The sequence below is a fragment of the Myotis daubentonii genome, chromosome 4 (assembly GCF_963259705.1).
Source record: "Myotis daubentonii chromosome 4, mMyoDau2.1, whole genome shotgun sequence".
Lineage (NCBI taxonomy): Eukaryota > Metazoa > Chordata > Mammalia > Chiroptera > Vespertilionidae > Myotis > Myotis daubentonii.
Window position 1 is genome coordinate 16084587 of NC_081843.1, and position 26134 is coordinate 16110720.

Below are 26134 nucleotides of genomic sequence, written 5' to 3' on the forward strand. Positions count from 1 at the left end.
CACAAAATTGCTAAAATGTCAAATTTCACTGTAAGTGATTTATAAAGTTCAATACACTCCTATGAATTTTATTTGTTTGTTTTAAAGGATTTGAAAAACAGTCCTAAAGTTTATCTGAAACAGTAAGTTCTCAGCCGTGGCTGCCATGAGAAACTAATCATGAAGAACTACAAACTATATTAATGTTCATGCCATAACCCAAGGATTCTAACTTAATTCGTTTGCAGTGGATTCGGCCATCACATTTTTTTTTTAATCCTCACACAAGGATATTTTTCCATTGATTTTTAGGGAGAGTGGAAGGGAGGAGAAGAGACACAGAGAGAGAAACATCAATGTGAGAGAGACACATCGACTGATTGCCTCCCGCATGTGCCAGGGCCAGGGATTAAGCCTGGAACCAAGGTCCGTGCTCTTGACCAGAATTGAACCTGGACCCTTCAGTCTGCAGGCCGATGCTCTATCCACTGGACCTAACTGGTTAGGGCTCAGGCATCATAATTTTTTTTTAAATATATTTTTATTGATTGAGGAAGAGAGAGATAGAAACATAAATGAGAGAGAACCATTGATTGGGCTGCCTCCTACATGGCCCACACTGGGGATCGAGCCCGCAACCTGGGCATGTATCCTAAACGAGAATTGAACCTGACCTCCAGGTTCATAGGTCGACGCTCAACCCCTGAGCTATGCCGGCCAGACTCAGGCATTACATTTTGATGTGCAAGTAATTCTGATGTGTAGACAGGGTTAAGACCCATACATCTGGAAGAGTATTTTAGAGGAATGGTAAATAAAATACTGAATATTTGAAAAAGAATAAAAGGCAACTAGCTCCATTATATATTAAACTCATTATACAGGTAGGATAATAACCTTTTAGCACAGAATAAGCAAAGAGCAATGAAACCAAAAGTCCAAAATTAGGCCCAAACCTTCCATATGTGAAAACTAAATAAAATATACCAAAAATAGTGTGTCATATTAGTGGGAAAAAAGCTGGATTAGCAATACCTAAATAAATGGTACTGGGATAATTAACAATTGGAAAGAAATTATACAGCTAGATCTTTGTAACTCACTGAAACCAAAATAAATTCTGAGTTAAAGATCCAAGGTATGAGGGGAAAAATACACAAAAATAGTTCATCATTTTTAAACATGACATAAAACTTGGAAGCCATAAAGGAAAAAAATAGATAAGCCTATTTCTATAAAAACAATAAACAGCTATAGTCAAACCTCGGTTCTCGAAAGTCTCCCATCTGGAACAATTCAGTTCTCCATCAAGTTCACAGAAAAAATGGCTCAGCAGTCTACCAAAACTTGTTTTTGACCTGACAACCCTTTCATGCTGATACCTCAGCATGACAAAAAGCATCACTCAGGCAACAAAAAAGGAGAGAATGCTTTTGTTGTTGGCTAAATCAATGATTAGCACAATTTTAAAACATAAAGAGGCCATCAAGTGTGCTAATGTGGCTAAGGGTGTGAAAGAAACAATAATCACAGGCAACTGAAGAGGTAGAAAAACTGTTGTTGATTGGATAAACAAAAAGCAGTTAGATGGCGACATATTTCAAAGGCAGTGATGTGAAAAAGCATCGATGCGGCATACTGGCCTCCTGAAAGACACCTCTGAAAGGAGCGCTAATAGTGATTCATTTAAGGCTAGTAATGGGGTGATTCGATATAAATTTAAGAAGTATTTGTTTATAGATTAAACACTACTGTTTTATAAGAAAGGTTAAAATAGGGAATCATTTGGGGGTCTGGAACGGGTTAATTCAATTTACATTATTTGTAATAGAAAAATTATTCGACTTTCAAACAAATCACTTTTTGAACAGCCTTCTACAATGAATTAAGTTTGAGAACCAAGGTTTCACTGTATTTGGTAAAAAGCACATCTATCATAAGAACTATCCCATTGTAAAACTGTGTGGCCAATATTCCTAGCGAAATGACTTGAGCAAATAAAAAAAGGAGGGAGAATTTGCATTTATTAAAAGGCTTAAACCTTTACCATACAAAGAATATTAAGACTCTAAACCAGTGATGGCGAACCTTTTGAGCTCGGCATGTCAGCATTTTGAAAAACCCTAACTTAACCCTGGTGCCGTGTCACTTACAGAAATTTTTTTGATATTTGCAACCATAGTATAACAAAGATTTATATTTTTGATATTTATTTTATATATTTAAATGTCACTTAACAAAGAAAAATCAACCAAAAAAATGAGTTCGCGTGTCACCTCTGACACGTGTGTCATAGGTTTGCCATCACTGCAGTCTAAACCAACAACAAAAAATGGGAAATAATGTATCAGAAAAACAAAGAATGTGATCAATAGCAAAATACAAATGCCCATGAACTTATGAAGAGACATTTTATTTGAGACAATTTGCCTAAGAGAATGGCAAATCAGTAAAGAATGACATCACTGTTGGGGAGAATTGGGGGGACAGGGACTCATTTGCTGCTGGTGAAAGTGTAATATGCACAATGTTTTTGGAGAGTGTTTGGCAATACCTATGATTATTTTAAATGTCAATATCCTTTAATCCAGAAATTTTATTCCCAAGAACTTATCCAGCAGAAATAGTCACTCAGATGTACAAAGATGTAAACACAAATCAAAACTGTCAAAACAGAGAAACACTGGAAATAAACCTAAGTGTCGAGCCAATGGGACACTAGTCCTACAAATGATGATATACCCAAATCAGAAACTACTACTGCATCATATCTACTAAAAAGGACTGAGAGGTCTATCTAATGTGGAATAACTTCCATTTTACATTGTTAAATGGTAGGAAGGAGGTGCATGCACATACACACACACACACACACACAATACACATACACACAGAGAGGAGGGAAGGAGGTAGAGATAGGTTATTATACACTACTCTTTATGTTTAAGAGCAATATCTACACATTCACCTCACTATACCTCTATGCACAGACCACTTCTTGAAGGATAGATAAGAAATAGCAGTTGTTGAAAATGAATGCCGAATTTGGTACACATGTGTTATCTACCTCAAGGTAACAAAAGTATGTGGCAAAACATATACCACCCATAGTGCTTCACAATATGCACTTCTATTTAGCCAGCGTTTATTGTAGTAAACTATTCTTAATAAGATTCACTCACCATTTATAAATGTTCTGGTATGCATTCTTTATAGTGAAGTGTTATTACATCATCACATCTTATTTGATGCACTGGGGGGTGGGGTGGGGAGTCCCTTAGCCCGGCCTGTGCCCTCTCGCAGTCTGGGACCCCTCGGGAGATAACGACCTGCTGGCTTAGGCCTGCTCCCAGGTGGCAGAGGGCAGGCCCAATCCCCAGGTGCAGCCCCTGGTCGGGCTCAGAGCAGGGCCGACTGGGGAGTTGGGGCGCCGCCCCCTGTCATGCACAGAGCAGGGCGGATTGGGAGGTTGCGATGCCACCCTCAGTCACGCTCAGGGTAAGGCCGATTGGGGGGTTGGGGCACCGCACCCCCCCCCGTCACATTCAACGCAGGGTCGATGGGGAGGTTGCGGCGCCACCCCGTCACGCACAGAGCAGGGCCAATCAGGGGGCTGGGGCACTACCCCCTGTCACGCACAGAGGAGGGCCCATCAGGGGTTTGGGGCACTGCCCCCTGTCATGCACAGAACAGGGCCGATCAGGGGGTTGGGGAGCTCCCCCCTGTCACTCACAGAGTAGGGCGGATAGGGGAGTTGGGGCACCGCCCCCTGTCACACACAGAGCAGGGCGGATCAGGGGGTTGGGGCGCTGCCACTGTCACACTCAGGGCAGGGCCGATGGGGAGGTTATGGCTCTACCCCAGCCGTGGGCAAACTACGGCCCACGGGCCGAATCCGGCCCGCTTGAAATGAATAAAACTATTGAAATAAAAGACCGTACCCTTTTATGTAATGATGTTTACTTTGAATTTATATTAGTTCACACAAACACTCCATCCATGCTTTTGTTCCGGCCCTCCAGTCCAGTTTAAGAACCCATTGTGGCCCTCGAGTCAAAAAGTTTGCCCACCCCTGGTTTAGCTTCTATATTTGTTACAATGTTTCAAACTGCAAGCTCAGAGGCCAGCAAGGCAGGCGGAGAACGTTGCAGTCCTCCGTCATTGAAGCCAGCAAGCCTCATGTTCAGTTTAAGCTGCCTGGCTGCCGGCCGCCATCTTGGCTGGCAGTTAATTTGCATATCGCCCTGATTAGCCAATGGGAAGGGTAGCGGTCGTACGCTAATTACCATGTTTCTCTTATTGGATAGGATAGAGCAGTGGTTCTCAACCTTCCTAATGCCGCGACCCTTTAATACAGTTCCTCATGTTGTGGTGACCCCAATTTCATTGTTACAAATTGAACATAATTAAAGCATAGTGATTAATCACAAAAGCAATATGTAATTATATATGTGTTTTCTAATGGTCTTAGGCAACCCCTGTGAAAGGGTCATTCAACCCCCAAAGGGGTCGGGACCCACAGGTTGAAAACTGCTGTTATAGAGAATAGTTTAAAATGAACTTGTCTCTTGTTCTTACTATTTGCCCACCACTATTAATTCTTTTGTCCCATCCAAAGGCCATGACAATCTTTCAAAAATGACAGTCCCTGACCTTTCTTCACCATAGGCCTCTTTGGGATACCTACAGGCAATAGAGAGGACTACCCTCACAACACTAATGTAACTTACTTTCCACATAGTGAACACTTACAAAGTATTGTTTGAAAGAAAGGTCACTCTGTACAAAGGAAAGAATCCCAAAACAGAATGAAAAACCTGGGTAAACAGGGACATTAAGTGGCAAAAATGAAATCACAAAGCCCAGACTGCAGGAAACTCCCCAGAACAAGCAAAACCACCAGATTCTTCAACAAATAAAATGTAAGGCTCTTAGAGATTAATAGATTCTTAGTAGTCCTATCAATTGACTGATATATGGGTTATTCAAATTTTGAAAAATAATCTGAAAAAATTATGACAAAGGAGACCACTGGGAATTTGAATATTTAGTGGACATTTGACATCTCGAAGAAACTATTCATGCATTTACAAGTGAGAATGGCACTTATGTTTGGGTATGCCAAGTCTAACTTTTAGGAATACATATTGTCAATGGCTAAGTATGGTCAGAGGCCCAAAACTGTTTTCATGAAATATTAAGACATTTTTTGTTTTTTTCACCTTCATTCTCTCATAAGAACAAAGTTGTTTTCCAGAGGTTCTGTGACATGTGATGTCACCGTGCTTGATGGCTAATGGAATATATACTTGTGTTTTAAAAGTCTGTTTTTAGTATCCAGTGTGGCAAATATTGACAGATATAATCCACATTTTAAAGAAATTTCCTTAAGGCCCTCAATAATTTTTAAGATTATTCAGGAATCCAAGACCAAAAAGAATGAGAAGTCCTGCACTAAGCTACTATGACTACTTTTGTATATGATTTAAATTCTCCAAAATAAAAACCTTTTTTTAACTGGGTAGTATGGATTGTAATGATGAGTGGATTAAGAAGGAACAAACATCAATCTATCCAAGAATCCCAAACCCATCAGAAATCCCTTCTCAGCCCAACTCTAAAAGGCACGTGCATACACAGACAACTCTTCAAATGCCAGGAATAACTAAAGTTTAAGTTCACATTGTCTTTTGCTAATTTTCAAGAGATAACTGCAATTTCGATGTTGGGAATTACTTCACGTTTGTTTCTTAAGTTTAAAAAAAAAAATTCTGCTCCTTACCTAAGATAGTCACAGGACCTCATATCCGTCACCTAATGCTCAAAATCAACCTTGTGGGGAAATTGCGTTCTATTCTAATTTCTCCCTTTTTCCTTATATGGGATTAATCAAATCCAAAGAACAGCCCAAACCATTTTCCTATTCTGGAATTTGCTGTACCAAATATTGCTTGAAGTAGATGCCCTGGTGGCTGTAGTTCAGAAGCCTTTGTCTCAGAGCTCCTATGGGCATTTGTTCCTTCACTGGGATTTAGTTGGCATTCTTCTTCCCTTGTGAACTTCAATCTTTTCCAGTTCTCTCATATCTATCTGGGCATTTGCCTTCCCTATTATCCAAGTTTGGTTCCTACTCTACACATCAGTTGCAAGGCTGGCAGCTACAAACCCCAGCCTAGGCCTTTCCTTACAGCAGAGCTCTCAACCTTGCCCAGGCCTCGAAATAACATAGAGACCTCTTAAAGCCTGGAGTGCTGGGCCCACCTTCTTTTTCTGAGTCAGCAGCTATATATTTCTAACTAGCTCCCAGATGATATTGATGGGAGCCCACTTTGAGAACTAGAACTTTGAATTTCCTCTGGTACCCAAGAGACTGCACTGCCCCCCTGACTCTGGTACCTCTTCCCTGTTAACCATGGCAAGTAGCTGACCAGCTTGGAACACAACTTTTTTGTTGGTACAATAGACACAATGACAATAGACACTTTATCAGGTGGTTGTAAAAAGGAAAGGGTAAATAGAGGAAAAACTCGGCTAGCTGGGTAAAACAGCCTTTATCAGATTCACTGATACAAACGGATTCTCAGCAGAAGTTGCCTCTTTCAACCATGTGGTCCTATTTCCACACATTTTCTTCAGAGGTTGAAAACTGGCAATCAGTTCGAACACATTCCCTATGTTTTCAAATGCCTGATGTGCATGCTATTCAACTTTTTATTCCTTTAAGAATCCCCCCTTTAAAAACATGGAGCAGAGATCTTTATCCTGGAAAGACTCCAGATACCAAATCTGTTTCTTCCAAGTAGGAGGGGCCAGAAGAAAGCCTGAAGGAGACTTTCCACATGGCCCCATTTTACCATGTTACTTGGAGGGAGCAGACACCAATTACTAGGAAGCATTCAAAGCACTGATGCTCACTTACCTTGGTCATGCCTCCTGCCTGTGCTGTGTTCAGTCCCGCGTGACTGGGAATTTGTGGCGAAACCTGTGTTAACGTCTCAGCCAGAACGCTGCTTGTGGGCCCCTGCATGGTTGGAGCAGGGTACGGTATTCCAGCTCCCCTTCCTCTGCCAGCAGTCCCCAGAGATCCATTCATGACTTGCGCCTGCCCCTGCTGGGCCTGGTTCAATAAACTATGGCCAGAGTTACTATTGAGGAGGCCTGGGTGGGTCTGGTTAAAGTTAGCATTCATGCAGATCCCAGGTCCCGTTTGCGCCGTGGCAGGGCTGCTGGTTACCAGTCCCACTTGTTTTTGTGCTTGCGGATTCAGTGGTTGGGAAGCAGGGGGAGTGGGCCCAGAGGTGCTGGCTGCCTGCTTGGGCAGGCTGGGGGCTGAAGAATCTCCCTGGTTCAGAGGGCTCTTGCCCATAGTACCCAGATTGGCCATGTTCGCATTGTTCGGCTGCCCTTGAGCCTGGCCACCAAGGCCTTGCTGCACAGGGCTGCTGGCGCTCACATTTCCTATTCCTGGGTTGATACTAGAGCCGCTGCCTCCGCGCAGAAGCTCCGACAGTTGTTTATGTTTGGAAGCAGCATCTGGAACAAGGTTCCCACTGTTTAAAAGGCCTAATTCTCCATTGGGGATCAGCTCATCAGGAAGATCATTTTCCAAGTCAAACAATGGTCCAAAATCTAGAAATTAAACAGAAATGAAAGTGAGAAACCAAGTAACCATAATAGCTCTCCAACTGTCATATGCTACTATGAGCTTAACCTAAAGAGGCATATGTAACACACAACACCAGCATGTCTTAAGAGTAATGTCAAAATGATTTGAAAGTTAATTTGGAAAAATAAAACATGAAAAAATTTTTCAAGTTCTGAAAAAGATAAAGTTAAACAGAGATGATAATAGAGTTAGCCCTATTAGATTTGATCATATTTTCAAACAAAATTAAATCATGTGTTATGGGGACAAACACATAAACAAATTAGAGGAAAACAATGGAGAGTTAAAAAAAACTGAATTATAAGGTAAAAATGCTTTTAAGACTGTATTGTGTAAAAAGCAGTTGGGCATTAGATTAGATAAACAGCAATTTGGGAAAATTAAAGTAAAGCCTAACCTAAATATGTAAAGTAATTACATATTTAAAAGGTAAGTTATATATTTAAAAAACTAGCCTTAACAGAACACGAGATTCCTCAAAATGTTGAAGCTATAGAAAATAATATATATATAGAAACCAAAAATAATTTAAGAAAATAAAACAGGAGCTTAATATTTGTATCATATGAAAGGGGTTAATGTCAATCATACATTAATATGAGAGGCACCCTGACTCCCAAATGCACAAAGGACAAAAGCAGGTATCACAAAGAAAGATTTAAACAGTAAAAAAAATTAGATCATCCTTCCGGGTAATTGAACATAAGGAGTGAAAGCAACTCCTTTTTTCTGGCCCTTTCTCAAAGTAACATTTCTCTACCATGTGGTCTATATATGTCATCTCTAGTCCCTCACTGACCATGCATTCTTCAACCCACAACCTGGCTATGCATGCATGTGCAAGGACAAGATATGTAGAAATATGTTCATCATAGTATTAACATCAAAAAAGGGGTAACAATATCCAGAGATAGTTTAAGCTGATGGCTATAGACCCAGACTGCCTGCATCTGAACTCCAGCTCTGCTGTTAGCTCCCCGCTAATTAACTGTGTGACCTCGCATAAGTTACTTAGACTTTCTGAGCCTCAGTTTTCTTACCTGGAAACTGGGGTAACAAATGGCCATCATACCCCAACAGAAATGTTGTGAGGACTAAATGAATAAATGTATAAGTGCTCAGTAAGTATTAGCCTTTATTATTACTATTGTCCAATAGTAAGTTTAATAAATTGTTATAAAATATAATAAAACATTATACATTAGAATAATTATAAAGACTATAAAATGTAGAAAAATGTTTATATGGTGTATAAAAACATACCAATGGAAATTGTATGCAAAATGAGACCTAGAATAAGATTAGAACTAAAGTATGTGCATATGGGCAGTGGCTGGAGAGTAATATGCCAGAAATAAAGAGTTGTCCTGATAAAGGGGTCAAGGGGATGAGTGCATGTGGCTTTTATTTGTTTGTTTGTTTTTTTTAACTTAGCAGCCACTCCTCTTCCCACCATTCACTTATAGAAATTTTTTTTCTCAATGGTGACAGACCCTGGAGGCTGCTTACACAACAACCTCTTTTGGCTAGCTCTTCAGAGGTTCTTCTCAGGAAGGGTAACACCTTTTAGCCACAGGAGGGAGAGCCACTGGAGAAGCCAAACACCACAATCATCTCCTTGCAGGTGACACAATCCTGGCTAAGGGAATTAAAGGCAAGTTGGCCAAGACAATTCTGGAAAAGGCTTTCCTTTCTAATAAGGAATGCTCAGAAAGAGATTCCCCTATCACTAGATTTCATTACGGAACTGTGGCAACTCTCTTCAACCAGGAGCAGAGACACCATTCACACACTAAGGATGGATGTAGCAAAAAAAAATGCAAACACCTGGGTTCATAAAGCCATCTCTGAGCTGAATTATCTAACCCTGGAACTTTCCGATCTTCATGCCCTCCCTCCCCCAGCATCCAGAATCTTTTTAATAACAAGGTAGGATCTGGGGTTCATTTTCTGTGCCCATGGCTAGCCCGTCAGCCTCTTGCGTGTTCAAACTTCCGGCCCTTGCATTGTACGTAGGGTTTGGTGTGGCTGTGAGGGATTCCTGGGGCCTTGCCAAAATGCCTGTACACTCTGAGGCCCTTGCAAGAACCAGAAGGAAGACAAGACCACATCCCTTGGGAGGAGTCCAGGGCCAGCTGGTCAAAGGTGAGGATCTTGCCCCCAGCCTTGAGGAAGTGGCTCTAGGAGCAGCTGCTCACTCCAAGTGCATACACCTCCAGTCTGGACACCTCCTGAACACACACGTCATAGGTTTTAGTCCCTACATCCACTGTGGTTTTGCCCTCCTGGCCAGGAAGCTTCAAATTCCGGACCATCTGGGAAAGAGACAGAGGAGTCCGGTTGGTACAACTCATGAACAACCTCTTCAGCACCACTTGAAGGTGGAGTTGGTTTGAAACTGGCCAGAAACCTGTATAGCTTGACCAACAGCCTTAGGTAGATGTCTTGGCTCTTGGGTTCCTTGCACTGAACCTTTCGGTCTTTGTTGTGGTAGATGTTGACTCCCATGATGGCGCCTTCTACCCTACCAGGTCAGGAAAGAGCCACACTTCTTGTTACGTGAGAAAATACATTTCCTATCATTTAAGTCGTTCTAGCTGGAGTTTAATATTACCTCGCAGCTGAAGGCATCTTGATTATCTCCATCATGTCTATGGACGTAACTCAAACTCCTCTGTAAGATGTACAAGGCCATCAGAACATGGCCATGCCTCAGCCCTTTCAGCCATAACACAATGAGCTCTCACATGCATGAGCAATCTTTCTTCTAAATGCGCTCCTCACTAGAAAACCTCACCCCCAAACCCTCACTAGGATTAGTCTAAGTGACTATGAAGACATTTTTTAGGCTACCCCTGCAAAACTGACCAGGTGTCTCTTTTCAGGCTCTACAGTTCTCTGTACATACATGCCTAGTAAACCATCTCTACCACACATGTATTTCTTCCTGCCTGGCTGTAAGGAATTAGACCTGGGTAGTGTGTACACACACACACACACACACACAGTTTCTGCAGAACCCGTGAGAGTAAGCTGCAGACAGTATGATCCTTTCCTCCAAAGTACTTGATTCTGCACCTCCTCAGAACACCCTTTTACATAAACATAGTACATTTATCAACTTCAGAAAATTTAACATTGATATAGTACTTAGTGTATTTATCGCCCTTACTCAGATTTGGCCAGTTATCCCAATAATGCCCTTCAGCACATTTACTTTCCTAATCCAAGACCCAATTCAGGATCCCAGTGCACTTAGTTATCATGTCTTTTTCTTCTCTTTTCATATAGAAAGGTTTCTCAGACTTTGTCTTTCATAGCTGACATTTTTCAAGAGTACAAGACAGCTATTTTATAGAATGCCCCTCAATTTGGGGTTGATTCCTCATGGTTACAGGACAACAGGAGTTGATCCTGGAGACAGTAGACAGCTCTGAGAAAGAACCACTAACTAGGCCTTGCTGCTGGTCATTACCCTGCTTCTGTGTCTCAACATGATTTTGTGGCTTCCATTTCATAGCTTTTTTGCTATTGTGTTGTCCTGAATCTGGAGATTCACAAGTGTCTCCAGATACAAAAAGCACATGACATAAGTAAAAACAAACAAGCCTCAACATAACTAACATTTTTGTTTATTGCCTTCCAGGTTTTGCCCACACGCGCACACATTTTTACTTAGTACTCTTCAAAAAAAAAAAATTTTTTTTTTTAATGCAATGCTCCATCTAAGAACATGAAAATGAAACTTCATCTAAACCAGAAAGCAGGAGCCATTATAACAAAGATTGGGTTTTCTTCCTATTTTCAAGGAGGAGATGAACAGCTGGTGCCTAAAGTTCCCCTGACTGGCTCTTCCAAGTACCCTGAAGTGGTGTTCCTAGGAAAGAGTGTCCAGGCCAGGACAGCAGCAGGTACACCCAAAAGAAGAGTTAGTAAACATGGCAGTGTCAGCATCAGGCACCCTAGTCCAGCGTAGAAATCAGAAAAAGAACACTTGGAATTAGAACACATGAGTTTAAATCCTGGTCGAATCAATTACCCCCGGGTCCTTGGACAAATTACTTAATCTCGAGTCTTAATTCCCTCATCTGTAAAACAGGGACAACAGTATCCCAGGGTTACACGATGAATGCTGAACTGAACACTTTGTGTCAGATACAGGTTAGCTTATTCTATCTTGCACAAAAACTTTAAAATGTCTTACCTTTAAAAATTCACTCTTCAACCTTCTCACTCTCAAATTTACATTTGTGTGTGTGTGTGGTTTATTCCAATTCTAGTCCAAATGTACATACAACTTTTGCAGTTGTAGCAGGGCTCATGTTTTAGTTTAGTTTAGTTTTTTTTATTGGCCTGCCACATTTTGTCTACCTTGACTTCTTTTTCTCACTCTGTTTCAATACAGACACATCTCACAACTGTTTGGGTACAGGAAGATTGGCTAATTCTACTTATGTCCTCGCCTACCAGTCCAAGCATATATGAACATGTATACAACCAAATATATAAGGTGTGGCTTTTAGAAAGACAAGACAGGTTGTGTAGGGTTTGTGGAAGGCATATCCATACCCATACCATTACCCTGCTTTTCACCATTATACTGTCACCATTTTTCCCTATTCTCTAGTTCAAAACACTGACAAAGGAGACTGAAGAAGGAAAGTCAGGATATTACAACATAACACAGCTATGCTTTCTACATACTAGTGTCCCAACACCCAGGTTGGGCAAAAGCAATCTGAATCATGGGAAATTCCTGTGATTCAAGATTGAGCACTACCATTTCCAATCCTAGGTAAATTCCTTTCTCCCTGCCAAGTCACCAGGGGGCCTAGGAGACCAGGAGAGAGCAAAGCTGAGGCTGAACAAGATTCGTGGGCACCCTGCTTTCTAGGGGTTGTTCACTCTTAGCAGGAGACTGTCATACAGCAAACAGCAAAAAAAGTCTGTCATACTTTCATAGCTGGGGGCAAGAATTTTCTCTTTTGGGGCTTCCCAGCTGCCAACCCCAGAATTGGTTCCTTTCATTAAGCTGATCTGAGAGAAATCAAGCTATTAGCTTTCCAGTCTCACACTCACACAAGACTGGGGCAACCACAACAGCAGCTTAGGAAGGAGAAAGTCACAACCAAACTGGGCCTGCTTTGGGAAACAGGAGGTATTCATCACACATGATCACAAGGTGTATTTCACTTCTAGGCTGGACCCAGAAACTTTGTTCCAGGTAACCATTACTTCTGAACACTGAAAGACAAATGGTATTCCACACATGTTCTAAATCCATTCTTATTCATCATCATCATAAATCAGTATTTCACCTTAAGTAAGGAGTGAACGGCTGCTCTCAAGTACTCTGGAAAACAGCTTTTGAGAATCAATCTGTCCAAACAATAACATTTTATAATAGTTTTGTTTGAAAAAATTTTCAAGTGTGTCAGCTAAACAAATCATCCACAAAACATCTTTCTTCAGGTTTTCTAACATCTCTTCTGTCATAACACCATGTATTTTTTTCTTTGAATTGCATTTGGAGCCCCAAGTTCTCTTTATTGATAGAACTGATTCTTTCTGTCAAAGTATGTACAGACCAGTTTATCACACCTTCTATTAGCCAGAAGCATGAATTCTTCTGTACTCTACAGACATAGTGAGTGAGTCTTAAAATCATACGATCAACTTCCTGTTATAAATGATGAGGCTGTAAGCACCAGGAAAGCAGGGATCCTAACTACCCATTGCTTAGCCTAAAATGCCTGGCATATATTAGGGCCACAACAAACATCCATATGCTGAATGAGTGAATGAATTACAGAGAAGAGTGCCAGAGTTACAAAGGATACACACTATCAACTTTAACAAGTTACTTGTCTAGTCAAACACATAAAGTGATAATGTTAATATTTATTACTACTTAAGACAGAAACAAAGAAAACAAACTTCAATAATGAATTATCTTGAAATGTTACATTGTTCTACTTTTTACTTTATACCTGCTTTATCCTCTTAGGGACCAGTCAGGTCTATTTCACTCTTCAACTACACCTCAATATCAGTGAATCTCTATCCCATGGTTGATTAAATGGCATAATGTAGAATGAGAAATGGTAGTGTGAGAAATAAAACTATTCATGAGTTCAGATGCTGCTTTTTAAAAAATATATATTTTATTGATTTTTTACAGAGAGGAAGGGAGAGAGATAGAGAGTTAGAAACATCGATGAGAGAAAAACATGGATCAGCTGCCTCCTGCACATCTCCTACTGGGGATGTGCCCGCAACCCAGGTACATGCCCTTGACCGGAATCGAACCTGGGACCTTTCAGTCCGCAGGCCGACGCTCTATCCACTGAGCCAAATCGGTTTCGGCCAGATGCTGTTTTATGTTCATGTTTCTCTATTTCCAAGCATGAAAACTCCCCTCCCAAGGACCTCTTATTTCTCTCTGCAGTCCTTATTCCCTGTGTGTGTTTGTTTTTTAAAAAGGTCTGCTTTCTTGAAATTTTTTTTCATAATTTCTTTAGTCTTTCTTCAGCATTGCTTGTACTTACTACTCAAAATGCTTCTCTTAAATCTTTCAAAAACTAAGCACTTTTATTCATCCACCTAAAGAACTTTACAGCCGAAACTGGTTTGGCTCAGTGGATAGAGCGTCGGCCTGCGGACTGAAGGGTCCCGGGTTCGATTCCGGTCAAGGGCATGTGCCTGGGTTGCGGGCATATCCCCAGTGGGGGATGTGCAGGAGGCAGCTGATCGATGTTTCTCTCTCATCGATGTTTCTAACTCTCTATCTCTCTCCCTTCCTCTCTGTAAAAAAATCAATAAAATATGTTTAAAAAAAAAAAAAAAAGAACTTTACAAAAAGAATTTTTAATTCCTAAGTCAAAACTAGATACAAAAAATTGATCCAACAAGGGCAATATATCCCAGAAAGGCTCACATCTAAAGATGAGGAACCCACTGAATGGTAGACACTTTTTCAGGGTTATTATTCTTAGATGACTCAAAAAACATTCTGGACCTTCACAGTGTATGTATTAATACAGTACCAGTCAGACACTGACAATACAGGAAGTATAGTCTGGGGTAGTGAGAAAAGTATCCAACCAGTTTTGATTCAGCTCTGTCTCTGTCACTTATTACTACTACTACCTTCCTATGTGTGCATCCTCAGCTCTAAAATGGAAACACTAGTGCCTGCTTCTAGAATCACTGTTGAAAGAATTAAATCATACAATGTGTATACAACCCTTACCCTGGCATGCAGTGATGACTCAATAAATATTAGGCATTATTACCACTGTCATAGCCCCATCTTCCAAGGTTACACATCATGAATCTAGCAACCCATGCCTGGTACAGGGTTCATGCTCAACAACTGTTTTTTCTCTATGGTAAAGCCCTAATAATCTGTAACAATTATAGAATAAAACCTCTGAAAATTCTTGGAGATTGTGTGCAACTAAATAATGAAACAATTCTCCAACAACTGAAAATGAAAATACAAATAATGAAAAGTAAAAGGAAAAAAAAGGCACGGTTTTATTAGCATTTATGCCATTACAATTTTTATCTAGGCATTTAAACAAGTTCCCAAGACACCTAAACTTTTCAATAACTATTAGAAAATAATAAAGGCAAATTCTTTCTAAAATCTTCTGTAATTCAGGCTTCTTTTATGCCAGATACACCACACCCTAATTAGTACAGGATAATAAGGTTTTACTTCATTCTGAACAGTGAGTTTATAGTGAGTAAAAAGCCTTGCCCTTTCTCAAAATCACTATCAGCTCAAGAGCCAAAGTGGGCTAGGCTGGGCAACCTGCTTCCTCCCAGGCCTTCATACAGTGGGAGTAAATGTATTTCATGGTTATTCTGCATCAGGTATCTAGAAATTTTGTTCACTAAATATTTGCTATTTATCTTCCAATTAAAGAACACAAGATAGTTCTGATCGAAAGTTCTTTGTCACACTGGACCCTAAAATTAGCAGAGTCCTGGAATTGCAGCCAGACTCCTATCTTCATTTGAGGCACCTAAGAAGTTTTCAGAAAAGGGATATTCCTAGACAGCAAGGACAATTTTACATTTCCTAAATGTGGTTTGTGTGCTGCCTCCCTCAACCCTGAAAAGTGGAGAAAAGGCTTCAAGAGACAAAGGTGGAACAAGAGGCGCTGCCACAGCATTAAACCACCAACAGACTGACCATAAATCACCCAGCAGCCCCTAAACAGTAACCAGATGTTCTGGAGCAGAGGAAGCACAAAGGGGTTCACCATCCTCCACCAAAATGGTTGAGAGGGGCCTGGATAAGATACTGTAATCAGCTGCTTATCCAGCCTGCAATCCAATTAGAGGTCCTGGATGAGGAATGTGGGGGCTGAGCTAGGATCCAACCTCTGCAGAAGCAAACCCCACCACAGGTGCTGGGGTACCTCCGATAAGTATGAGTAAGCAGATGCCTAGACTAGGTCTTACGGCCTAAATGTTGGGATCTATAGCTGGCAGGCAGCAACACCAAGTCAGGAGAAGGGGAAAGATCATATTCTGGACTTAGAGGTATCAGTGTACAACATATGGAAACAGGTGGACTATACAAGAACCTATAACCGGAAATGAATGTATTAAGTCCAAAAAGTAAACCCACATCCAAACAATGGAACATTATTCAGCACTAAAAAGAAATGAGCTACCAGGCCATGAAAAAACATTGAGGAAACTTAAATACATACCACTAAGTGAAAGAAGCCAATCTGAAAAGACTATGTACTATATGATTCTAACTATATGACATTCTGGAAAAGGCCAAACTATGAAGACAGTAAAAAGATCAGTGATTACCAGGAGTTAGGGAGTGTGGGGGATGAACTGGTGGAGCACAGGGGATTTTTAAGGCAGTGAAAATACTCTGTATCAGCGGTCGCCAACCTTTCAACCTCACGGACCACTGGTTGGCGACCACTGCTCTGTATGATACCATAATGTTCATTATACATCTATTCAAACACACTGAATGCATACTACCAAAAATGAACCCTAATGCAAACTAAGGATTTGAATAGTAAGTGTTTAAATGAGCTTAAAAGGCAAGAAAATAAAAAGTATTTTAAGGACTTTTCAAAAGTACTATTTTTTCCCTAAAGGAATGTGACAATCTACATTGTGTGCCCAATGTAGTAGTAAAATAAATGTTGCTCACATCAGAAAACTTGACATTATTTCAAAACACTCAAAGAAACATTAGTTGGCTGTCAGGTCTTGTAGCTTCCAGCACATCAATGAAGAAACCTCTAATAAAAGGATTCTGTTAAAATCAGAGCTTGTGCAAAGAAGTGATGACTGGACATCACAATCACATTTTCAAATCTTTGAACAGTACCTCCAAGTTAATTTACACTTTTTTCAAACCATTCATGCTAAAGGTTTTGCAACAGGAACTAACCAAAACTCCACTTCTCACAATTAAACAGAGTCTTCTAACCACAAATACTAAAGATGTTTTGCTTTGGATTTGATTTACTTTTTAAATAGCTTTTCATGACAAAATTATGTTTATAGGTGTTTTTTAAGGCATTTGGAATATAAAGTGGAAAATAGAGAGCCCTCCCAAACCATCCCCAATTCCTCACCCCTAAGAAAAACAATTTCTAGAGATTTCCTTCTGGAAATCTATGCACACACTAGTAAATATCCTTTTACCCCTAAAAAATCTAATTATCATTTTTGTTCTCCATCTCTTTTAGGTAATGATCTAATAAATTTATCTTCTCTCTTAAATGCCCATCACTCTCCCTCCTCCACATCTGCAATAGTAGAGGACTCAGCTACTCCTCTTCTGAAGGACTTTTGGTCACTTTAATAATGTTTTGCAATCTCTAAATTAATTAACTAAATTAATGAAAAGGCCTGGCATTAATATGAATATCCATAGTAGTCCTACCAAGCAAGAAACTGATTTCCACTTTATCTGCTTGATATAGAAGTTACAGATAGTTCTACATTATCTACTAAGGTGGATAATAAAAACTACAGGTTTTAAGAATCTTTTCCAGAAACTGGGAAAATAAACACAACTTTGGTATGAACAAACTGGTTGCATGATGTGCAACATGACGACAGTAACAAAACTTCTAATATTCTTTGAGATGGCATGGAATTAAATTTTTTAAAACCTCAATTCTTCCTACATATACAGAATATTGAAAACACTAAAATAACTTTGTTATTTAAGTACAGCACCAAACATTTTACCATTAAAAAGTGTTTTTAGAATGAAGACTGCTCTATGAATATTAATTAGTATATCCAACAGCTCTGAGAGTCTATTAGTCCAAAATGTACTTATAGTGGAACGACAAGTATAATGTGTCACTATGGGAAGAAAGTACAGAGAGCATGTACTTATATATGCATAGCATGTCTCTAGAATAATGCACACTGGTTACCTGTGGGGAGTAAAACTGGGTGACTCCGGAAACAGACAGGAGAGGGAGGCTTTCCAGCAAACATTCTTTTGTGCTTTTTGGAATTTTGAACCCTATGAATATATTACCCACTTTAAAAAAATTTTTAAACAACTTTCATGGTTTTTTCCCTCCTACAACGGGGTGTGGGAGAAGAGAGAGAATTTTGGGAAGAGAGAGAGAATTTTCAACTCTCCTTGCAGATAGGAACTTGGATGGAAACACACACCTTGGAAAAGCTTATCCGGACTTCTCCAAATACCCTGGAAGCGATTGGTTTCTAAAGTTTTGTATTGTTTTTAAAGCCCTAAAGAATGGCCTGGACTCCCTGGTCTGACACTTGGAGGCTCTCGACTTTGCTTGCCTTCAGATGCCTGACTTCCCACATAATTCATCCTGCAAGAGCTCCAACGTCCTTTCTGCTAAGAAGTTGCCCTGACCATCCTACCTGAAGCATCCAGTTTCTTCCTGCCACAACTCTGATCTCAGTTTGCAAGTAGACAGGCATTGGTGGGCCTGCTGGATTGCCTGCCTACACCACTATGCTCCGAGTTCCAAGAGGACAGAGCCACCATTGTTATCACCACGGCCTACCAATATCCAACATAAGAAACATATAATTAATTTGAATTTTATAAGTATTTAAATATTTGCTGAATAAAAGAATGAGATGGTAGAACTGAGACTGGAACCCCGGCTCCCCCAATTCCCAAGAGCAGGACCACACCAGCAGTCTCCACCTCTCAGAAGCAAGACCACACCGATTCTAAATGGTAGCCCAATGAACGTAAACCAAAAACAAAACTGGTTTTTGCAAAAACTATTACACACTCAAGAGATTATACCTCCAGACCTTCACACTTGCTATTTATGCTGTTTCCAAGCCTAGAATAGTATCCCCTCCTCCAAATCGCCTGTTCAGCCTCAGGTCTCAGGGCTAATGCCTCTTCCCCTAAGAGGCCGTCCCATATCCAGAACAGACTCTATCCTGTACTCTAATCATACATGAACCTCTCCTCTGAGGTCACACCTGACTACAGATGCCTTCCATGAAGGAAGACACTAGGCCTGTTGTGTCCCCAACAGATCTCCAGGGCTGACACTACAGTGTAACATATTTTCTAAATAGTGAATAATCCTAAATGTAAAGCACTGAATATTTCTGAAAGTACCTTCTATCTTTAAAAGACAGTCCCTTTAAAAGAACTTTGTCTTTTAGATAACAAATACCTTAAAGAAAACTTCAGACAAGTGACTTTAAGTAAATGTATTTAGGTCTGTGCTGTACAATGCAGAAGCCAGAAGCCAGATGTGGCTATTTACAATAATAAAAATTAAATAAAATTTAGTTCCCGAGTAACATTAGTAACAGTTCAAATGCTCAAATAACCACAAGAAGCCAATGGTTCCAGTACTGGACAGTGCAGATATAGAACATGTCCATCAACACAGAAAGTTCTACTAGGCAGTGCCAACTTAAGAGATTATCATAACAACACTAGCGCCCAGCTGGCGTGGCTCAGTGGTTGAGCATCGACCTATGAACCAGGAGGTCACAGTTTGGTTCCAGTCAGGGCACATGCCCGGGTTGCAGGCTTGTTCTCCAGTGTGGGGCGTGCAGGAGGCAGCCGATCAATGATTCTCTCTCATCATTGATGTTTCTATCTCTCTCTCCCTCTCCCTTCCTCTCTGAAATCAATAAAAATATATTTAAAAAAAATAATACTGGCATTTCAAAGAAAATGTCTAAATCTACTCTCTTACTATTGTGAATCAGTTTTTCCTTAAACATTAAAAGATTGAGAAAATCATCAGTGCATGTTAAAATATTGAATTATCTCTTGATAATTCAAATGATTTCCTCAGAGATTTTTTAAGAGAAGCTTAACTCTGAGCAAGCTGTGCTCTTCAAACAAAAAACAATCCCAATAGTAGCAGAGGCACAACCAAAACAACACAGAAAATCAATACTTTGTCTTTTTGTTATTTTTAAGAAGAGAAAAGTCCCACAATAAGCAAGGAGCTGAATCTCCTCCTTCCAAGACCAGTGGTAACTGAACCAAAAAGATTAAATTTCACTGATATTTCCTTTATCCGATCACCCTTACTAAGCTGCATAGTGATCCCAAGGCCATTTTCTCCTATAACCCTGTTTTCTGAAAAAAAAAAAGACTAGCCTTGGCCGGCGTGGCTCATCCTATCTAATAAAAGAGAAACATGGTAATTAGCGTATGACCGCTACCCTTCCCATTGGCTAATCAGGGCGATATGCAAATTAACTGCCAGCCAAGATGGCCGCCGGCAGCCAGGCAGCTTGAAACTAACATGAGGCTTGCTTGCTTCAGTGACGGAGGACTCCAACGTTCCCCGCCTGCCACTGCAGGCCTCTGAGCTGCAACTCTAAGCAACTATGTAACAAATATAGAAGCTAAACAAAACCCCAGAAACCAGCTTTCAGCGAGCTGGGATCTCAGAGCTGGAGTTGATACAGAGTTTCAATTATAGAACCTAAACAAACCAGAAACCTGCTTTCAGCAGCAGAGGCCGCAGAGCTGGAGCCACAGCTAAAGCTGGCCCAGAATAAAAAAAAAGAAAAAAGAAAAAAAGGAGCGGTTGGGAGCTTCAGTCACCCGACAGCCTGAAAACAGCCCTCAGCCCCTTACCCAGATGGCCAGGCACCCCAGTGGGGACCTGCACCCTGAAGGGTGTGTGACCAGCTGCAAACAGGCATCATCCCCTCATCCAGGCTGGCCAGGCACCCCAGTGGGGACCCCCCCCTGATCCAGGACACCCTTCAGGACAAACCTGCCAGCCCCCACCCATGCACCAGGCCTCTATCCTATATAGTAAAAGGGTAATATGCCTCCCAGCACCAGGATCAGCGGAGCCGCGAGGCCTCCCAGCACCGGGATCAGCGTGACAGGGGGCAGCGCCCAAACCCCCTGATCGCCCTGCGGCTCTGTGTGTGACAGGGGGCGGGGCCACAACCTCCCTATTGGCCCTGCTCAGTTCCTGACAGGGGAAGGCGTCCCAACCCCCTGATCGGCCCTACTCTGTGAGTGACAGTGGGGAGCTTCTCAACTCCCTGATCAGCCCTGCTCTGTGTGTGACAGGGTACGGAGCCCCAACACCCCTGATGGGCCCTGCTCTGTGCGTGACAGGGGGCAGCGCCCCAACCCCCTGATTGGCCCTGCTCTGTGCGTGACAGGGGGTGGCACCAACCTCCCTATCAACCCTGCCTTGAGTGTGACAGGGGGCAGTGCCCCAACCCCCCAATCGGCCCTACCCTGAGTGTGACTGAGGGTGGCATTGCAACCTCCCAATCCGCCCTGCTCTGTGCATGACAGGGGGCGGCGCCCCAACTCCCCAATTGGCCCTGCTCTGAGCCCGACCAGGGGCTGCACCTAGGGATTGGGCCTGCCCTCTGCCACCCGGGAGCAGGCCTAAGCCAGCAGGTCATTATCTCCCGAGGGGTCCCAGACTGCGAGAGGGCACAGGCTGGGCTGAGGGACCCCCCCTTCCCCCCCAAGTGCACAAATTTTTGTGCACCAGGCCTCTAGTTGATTATAATATAGTTAGAGCACTGGCTTGCCCACTGGAGAGTCGTAGGTTCAATTCCCAGTCAAAGGCACGTACCTGGGTTGCCAGTTCTAGTACGGTAGGGGACCAATCCACATGTCTCTCACATTTATGTTTCTTTCTTTCTCTCACTCTCCCCCACCCGACTCCCTTCCATTCTCTCTAGAAACCAAAGGGAAAAATATCCCCACTCCTTGGGTGAGGATTGAAAAAAAAGAAAAAAAGAGACAATTTTTGTAATTTCACCACTTGCTTTTCCCTTTTAAATCCTAACCTAAATCAAGCCCTTGTTCTGAAATACTAGAAAAATAGTTTCATTAAGACTTCAATTTTCCAATAAAATAACAGCTTTTAACTTCAAATCCAGACTGAGTAAAAGATGTCCAACTATTACTAGTTTTATAAGATGCCTGAATCTCAACTTCTAATTCACTCTTCTGCAAGCTGGTTCTGAGACTACACTAGCCCTGGTGCTGGAGGCAAAACAGGCAGGGGAGGTGTCTTCACATTTACTCAGCAAGGAACTTCCAAGGATCTGGTTCTGGGTCAGACTCATAGCCTACATCATCCCAACCTTCACCAGCCAGAGAGGTTGGTAACATATAGTTTCCCACACAATTAAACAGTAATAACAGCTGCCACAACCTGCTATATTCCAGGAACCATAGTAGCTCCAGTATACAAAGCTTATTAAAGTAAAAAGAAATGGAAAGTTCTAGAAGAAAAAAATCATTTTAGAGATGAGACAACCCTCCCCCAACCCTGCCACAGCTCAAAGGTAAAGTCATGGACCCCAAGTCACAAAGTTGATGAGCTGGGAGGCAAGATTCAGTGTCTACTCTGAGTGGAGGCCAGGGCTCCCTCCTTACTACCACAATGCCCACATCCCATATAAAAAGCTCTGACATTTCCTTCAACTCTGAGTCATGGTTAGAAGGTTCTACTTTTAATCAGGTGACAAATACTAAAAATATTTTAATCCAAAGGAATTGGGTCAAGCTCTTATAGTCCATAATTGTCAAAGCAAGCAAACTCTAATTATTTGATAGATTTCTATAGTCCCCAAGTGTCATCATTCAGTTTGTAATCAAATGCCAAATACACTTTAAATATTTCACAAGCCTCTCTCTACAGACTCTTATAGAGAATAGTAGCTTATTTTTCATGCTATTTCATTGATTATAATATAGTTTTGATAAGAAAAAACCACAAAATATTTGGGGGGGTAGTGCAAAGAGAAGCTTTTAAGTTATAAAAGGCTTGTACAAGAATTGTACAACCCCATTAAACAGCTACAATTACTTAAGAGACACCTACTGTAGCTCTGGTCGGTGTGGCTCAGATGGTTGGAGCATTGTCCTGTACAGTGAAGGTTGCAGGTTCAATTCCCACTCAGGACACATACTTAGGTTGCGGGATCTATCCCCGGTTGGGGCATGCACAGAAGACAACTAACCGGTCAATATATTTCTCTCTCCCCCCGCCCCCTTCCCCCTCTCCTCTCTAAAATCAATCAGCATATCCTCAGGTGAGGATCTAAAAAGAGAGAAAGAGAGAGAGAGAGACACCTACTATATACAGTAAAACACAGGTGTTATTAGAAAGACTGGAAAATTAAGAGATTTTCAAATAGAAGCAGATGGAACACCTAGAAATAGGAAAGTCAGATTTAGTCAAAGTGAAATTTTTGTCACCATTAAATTTTACTATTCTTAGCTATAGTTCAAGTAAACTTTCTTTTGATTAATGGAAATGAAACATGGGGGAAAGTGTCACATGGGAGATGCTATCCAAGTCTTTCTAAGGGTAAGGTTTAAAAAGAAAAGAATTAACTTTTAGACATAGAGCTCAAAAATAGCCTTGCTTCCCAAATTTAGAACAAAAAAACACACCTTAAAGGCAGTTTTTCAAATACAGCAACATTCTCAAAATTGTCTAAGAACTTGGAAAACAACAAACCACTTTTGCTTACTTCCATGCCTTTCCTGCCCCTCTTCCATTGTCCAAAGAGCTCTCCACCAAATCTGAGTCACTTCTCTTCAGTCAAAGCCCTGCTCTGCTCCCACTGGACCCTGTGCATGACTCTTTCCTGTGTCAAAGGATCACAGCCCCCATGCAAAGTCGAATATACAAAGCCCCCCACCCCGTCGCAACAAGCACTGGCAGAGAGCTTACACTTTGGCACCAGTGATATGCTGCAATGGAAGCATGTTCCTGAAAGTTAAACCTAAGACTGAACTGGGAGTGTGGAATAGTTAATGCAGGGCCGTGGACAAGCACACCAGACCCAAGGAGCCCATTAGCCATGGAATGGAATTCTGAGGAGAGAGGAATCAGTAGGAAAAGGCCTCAGAGCAGGCTGAAGGAACACCAGGCAATGTGCTGAAAAACAGAAGGCAAGGCCAGAGCTTATGAGAGCTTATGAGCGACTGTCTGGGACAACCAGAGAAGACGGACATAGATGAGAGCCCCAGGGCGATCACACCTACAAAAGCAAAACTGTTGAGAATGACCAGGGTGTCTCTCCCAATAACAAAGAGGCACAGAAAACCAGCAGGCTCCCCAACTATCTGGCTCCTTGCTCTGGCCCAGCGGGAGAGAGAGGCCCAAGAGGCACCAGAGTCCAGGAGCACAGAGGGCCCACCAGGCTATTGCTGGTGTGTGCTTCTCTTAGCCAAGGCCCTTCACCCATCCCCCTAAGTCTAAGGTGCTATCCCTCACTTGGACGCCCAGCCCTGGGCTTCTGCAAACAGGGGCATCCAGTAACGAGCAGGTGTATAAATGAAGCCCTCTTCGGGTTGCCCTTTCTGACTCATGCATTTAGCATTTGATTGCATTTTGTGTTCTTTTTCAAGTTTTGACTTTGAGTCTCATCTTGTCAACACAATTCTAAGCTACTCAAAAGCATTGATCAGAATCCTTTGTACACTGCTACTGCCTAACACAGTGATGGCGAACCTTCTGAGCTCGGCGTGTCAGCATTTTGAAAAACCCTAACTTAACTCTGGTGCCGTGTCACACATAGAAATTTTTTGATATTTGCAACCATAGTAAAACAAAGATTTATATTTTTGATATTTATGTTATATATTTAAATGCCATTTAACAAAGAAAAATCAACCAAAAAAAAATAAGTTCGTGTGTCACCTCTGACACACGTGTCATAGGTTCGCCATCATTGGCCTAACAGGTACCTCAGACTGAACTGCAATATATCCAGTAAAGAAGTAGAATCACATATTCATTTGATACTTAAACAGTCCATGAAATATGCTTCAAAATTAGCAAGAATTTTCAGAACATACCACACCACTTAAGTTTTTGCAATTTTAGAATTTCATGGCCATTCTGTTCCTATTTAAAAAATACAATTGAAGTGGTGGCAAAAATCAATAGTATTGATTATATAATTTTTGGCTATATACTCACTCAGTGAGCTACACTACAACAGATCTCCTCAATGGACCTGTGTGGATATGCATACAAGGTTCCAGAACCATCGACAAACAAATCTCTAGTCCAATCAAATGAGCACTGCCAGTGAGTTTGGACTACAGGGCACACCCACCTTCCCTGATGAGGACAGTTCCAGCAGCCATGCACTAAGCACTTACTTCAGACCAGGCACTTTTCACACATCATTTCATTCTACTCTCATAACCACCCTTTGAGATGAGAATGGTGATTATCTCTATTTTATAGATGAAGAAATTGAGGTTCAGATAACTGATCTAACTTACCAGGGTCATGATGCTAGCGAAGAGGAGGGAGAGAGACTGCACCCACTTTCCCGGGCTCCAGAGCCAGTGCTTTCACCCCCATACTGTCCAGTCAACACCATGACCTGTGCTACCACCACTAAGGAAACCCCAAGAAGCCTATAAGAGCCCCAAATAGGCCCTAGCCTGAGTACTCCTACAGCTAGCCAGGTTGGTCTACAGGTGAAAATGCACAGGTACACATCTGTATCTCAACAGAACTTAGGATTAGGACATACAGATCTTAAAATTTGTGGCAATTAACTTAAAAGCACTATCTTGTGAGAAAAAAATATAAGAACTTTGAAAGATAAATACTGCACATTCATTCCCTCATTCCCTCAAGTATTTCCAGAGGGTCATGTGCCAGGCACCGCTCCCAGCAATGAGAATATGGCTGTGAAAAGATCTTACAAGCTCTTGCAGAGCAGAGCAGCTCACCTTCAAGTTTCACTGGAAGATGCAGACTTGGAGGGCAGAAGATGACAACGAAGAGCAAAACGACAAGCAAAGGAACAAAATCACCTTAATTAATTGTTTTTGTTAAACTTACCTGATTTTAAATTATATGTAAAAGTGTTTAAAAGGAACAAAAAAGACAGAGGGGCTCTGTCGGCGGCTCCCCATGTGGCTCACTGCATCTCAAGGGCTTATGAAGCCCTGCTCCCCGTGCTTGAGGGTTAGCAGTCAGA

General features: G+C 41.5%; 1 protein-coding gene and 1 pseudogene across 3 annotated transcripts in view; both read right to left on the reverse strand.

Moving 5' to 3' along the window:
- Positions 1–26134, reverse strand: part of CREBBP (CREB binding protein) — a 169084-nt gene that overhangs the window by 136380 nt on the left and 6570 nt on the right. For all 3 annotated transcript variants that reach the window (XM_059692949.1, XM_059692948.1, XM_059692947.1), the window contains exon 2: positions 6899–7608. In XM_059692949.1, the coding sequence (XP_059548932.1) occupies positions 6899–7608 (710 nt within the window). The remainder of the gene's footprint in view (positions 1–6898; positions 7609–26134) is intronic.
- LOC132233023 (large ribosomal subunit protein eL18-like) lies at positions 9048–14257 on the reverse strand (annotated as a pseudogene).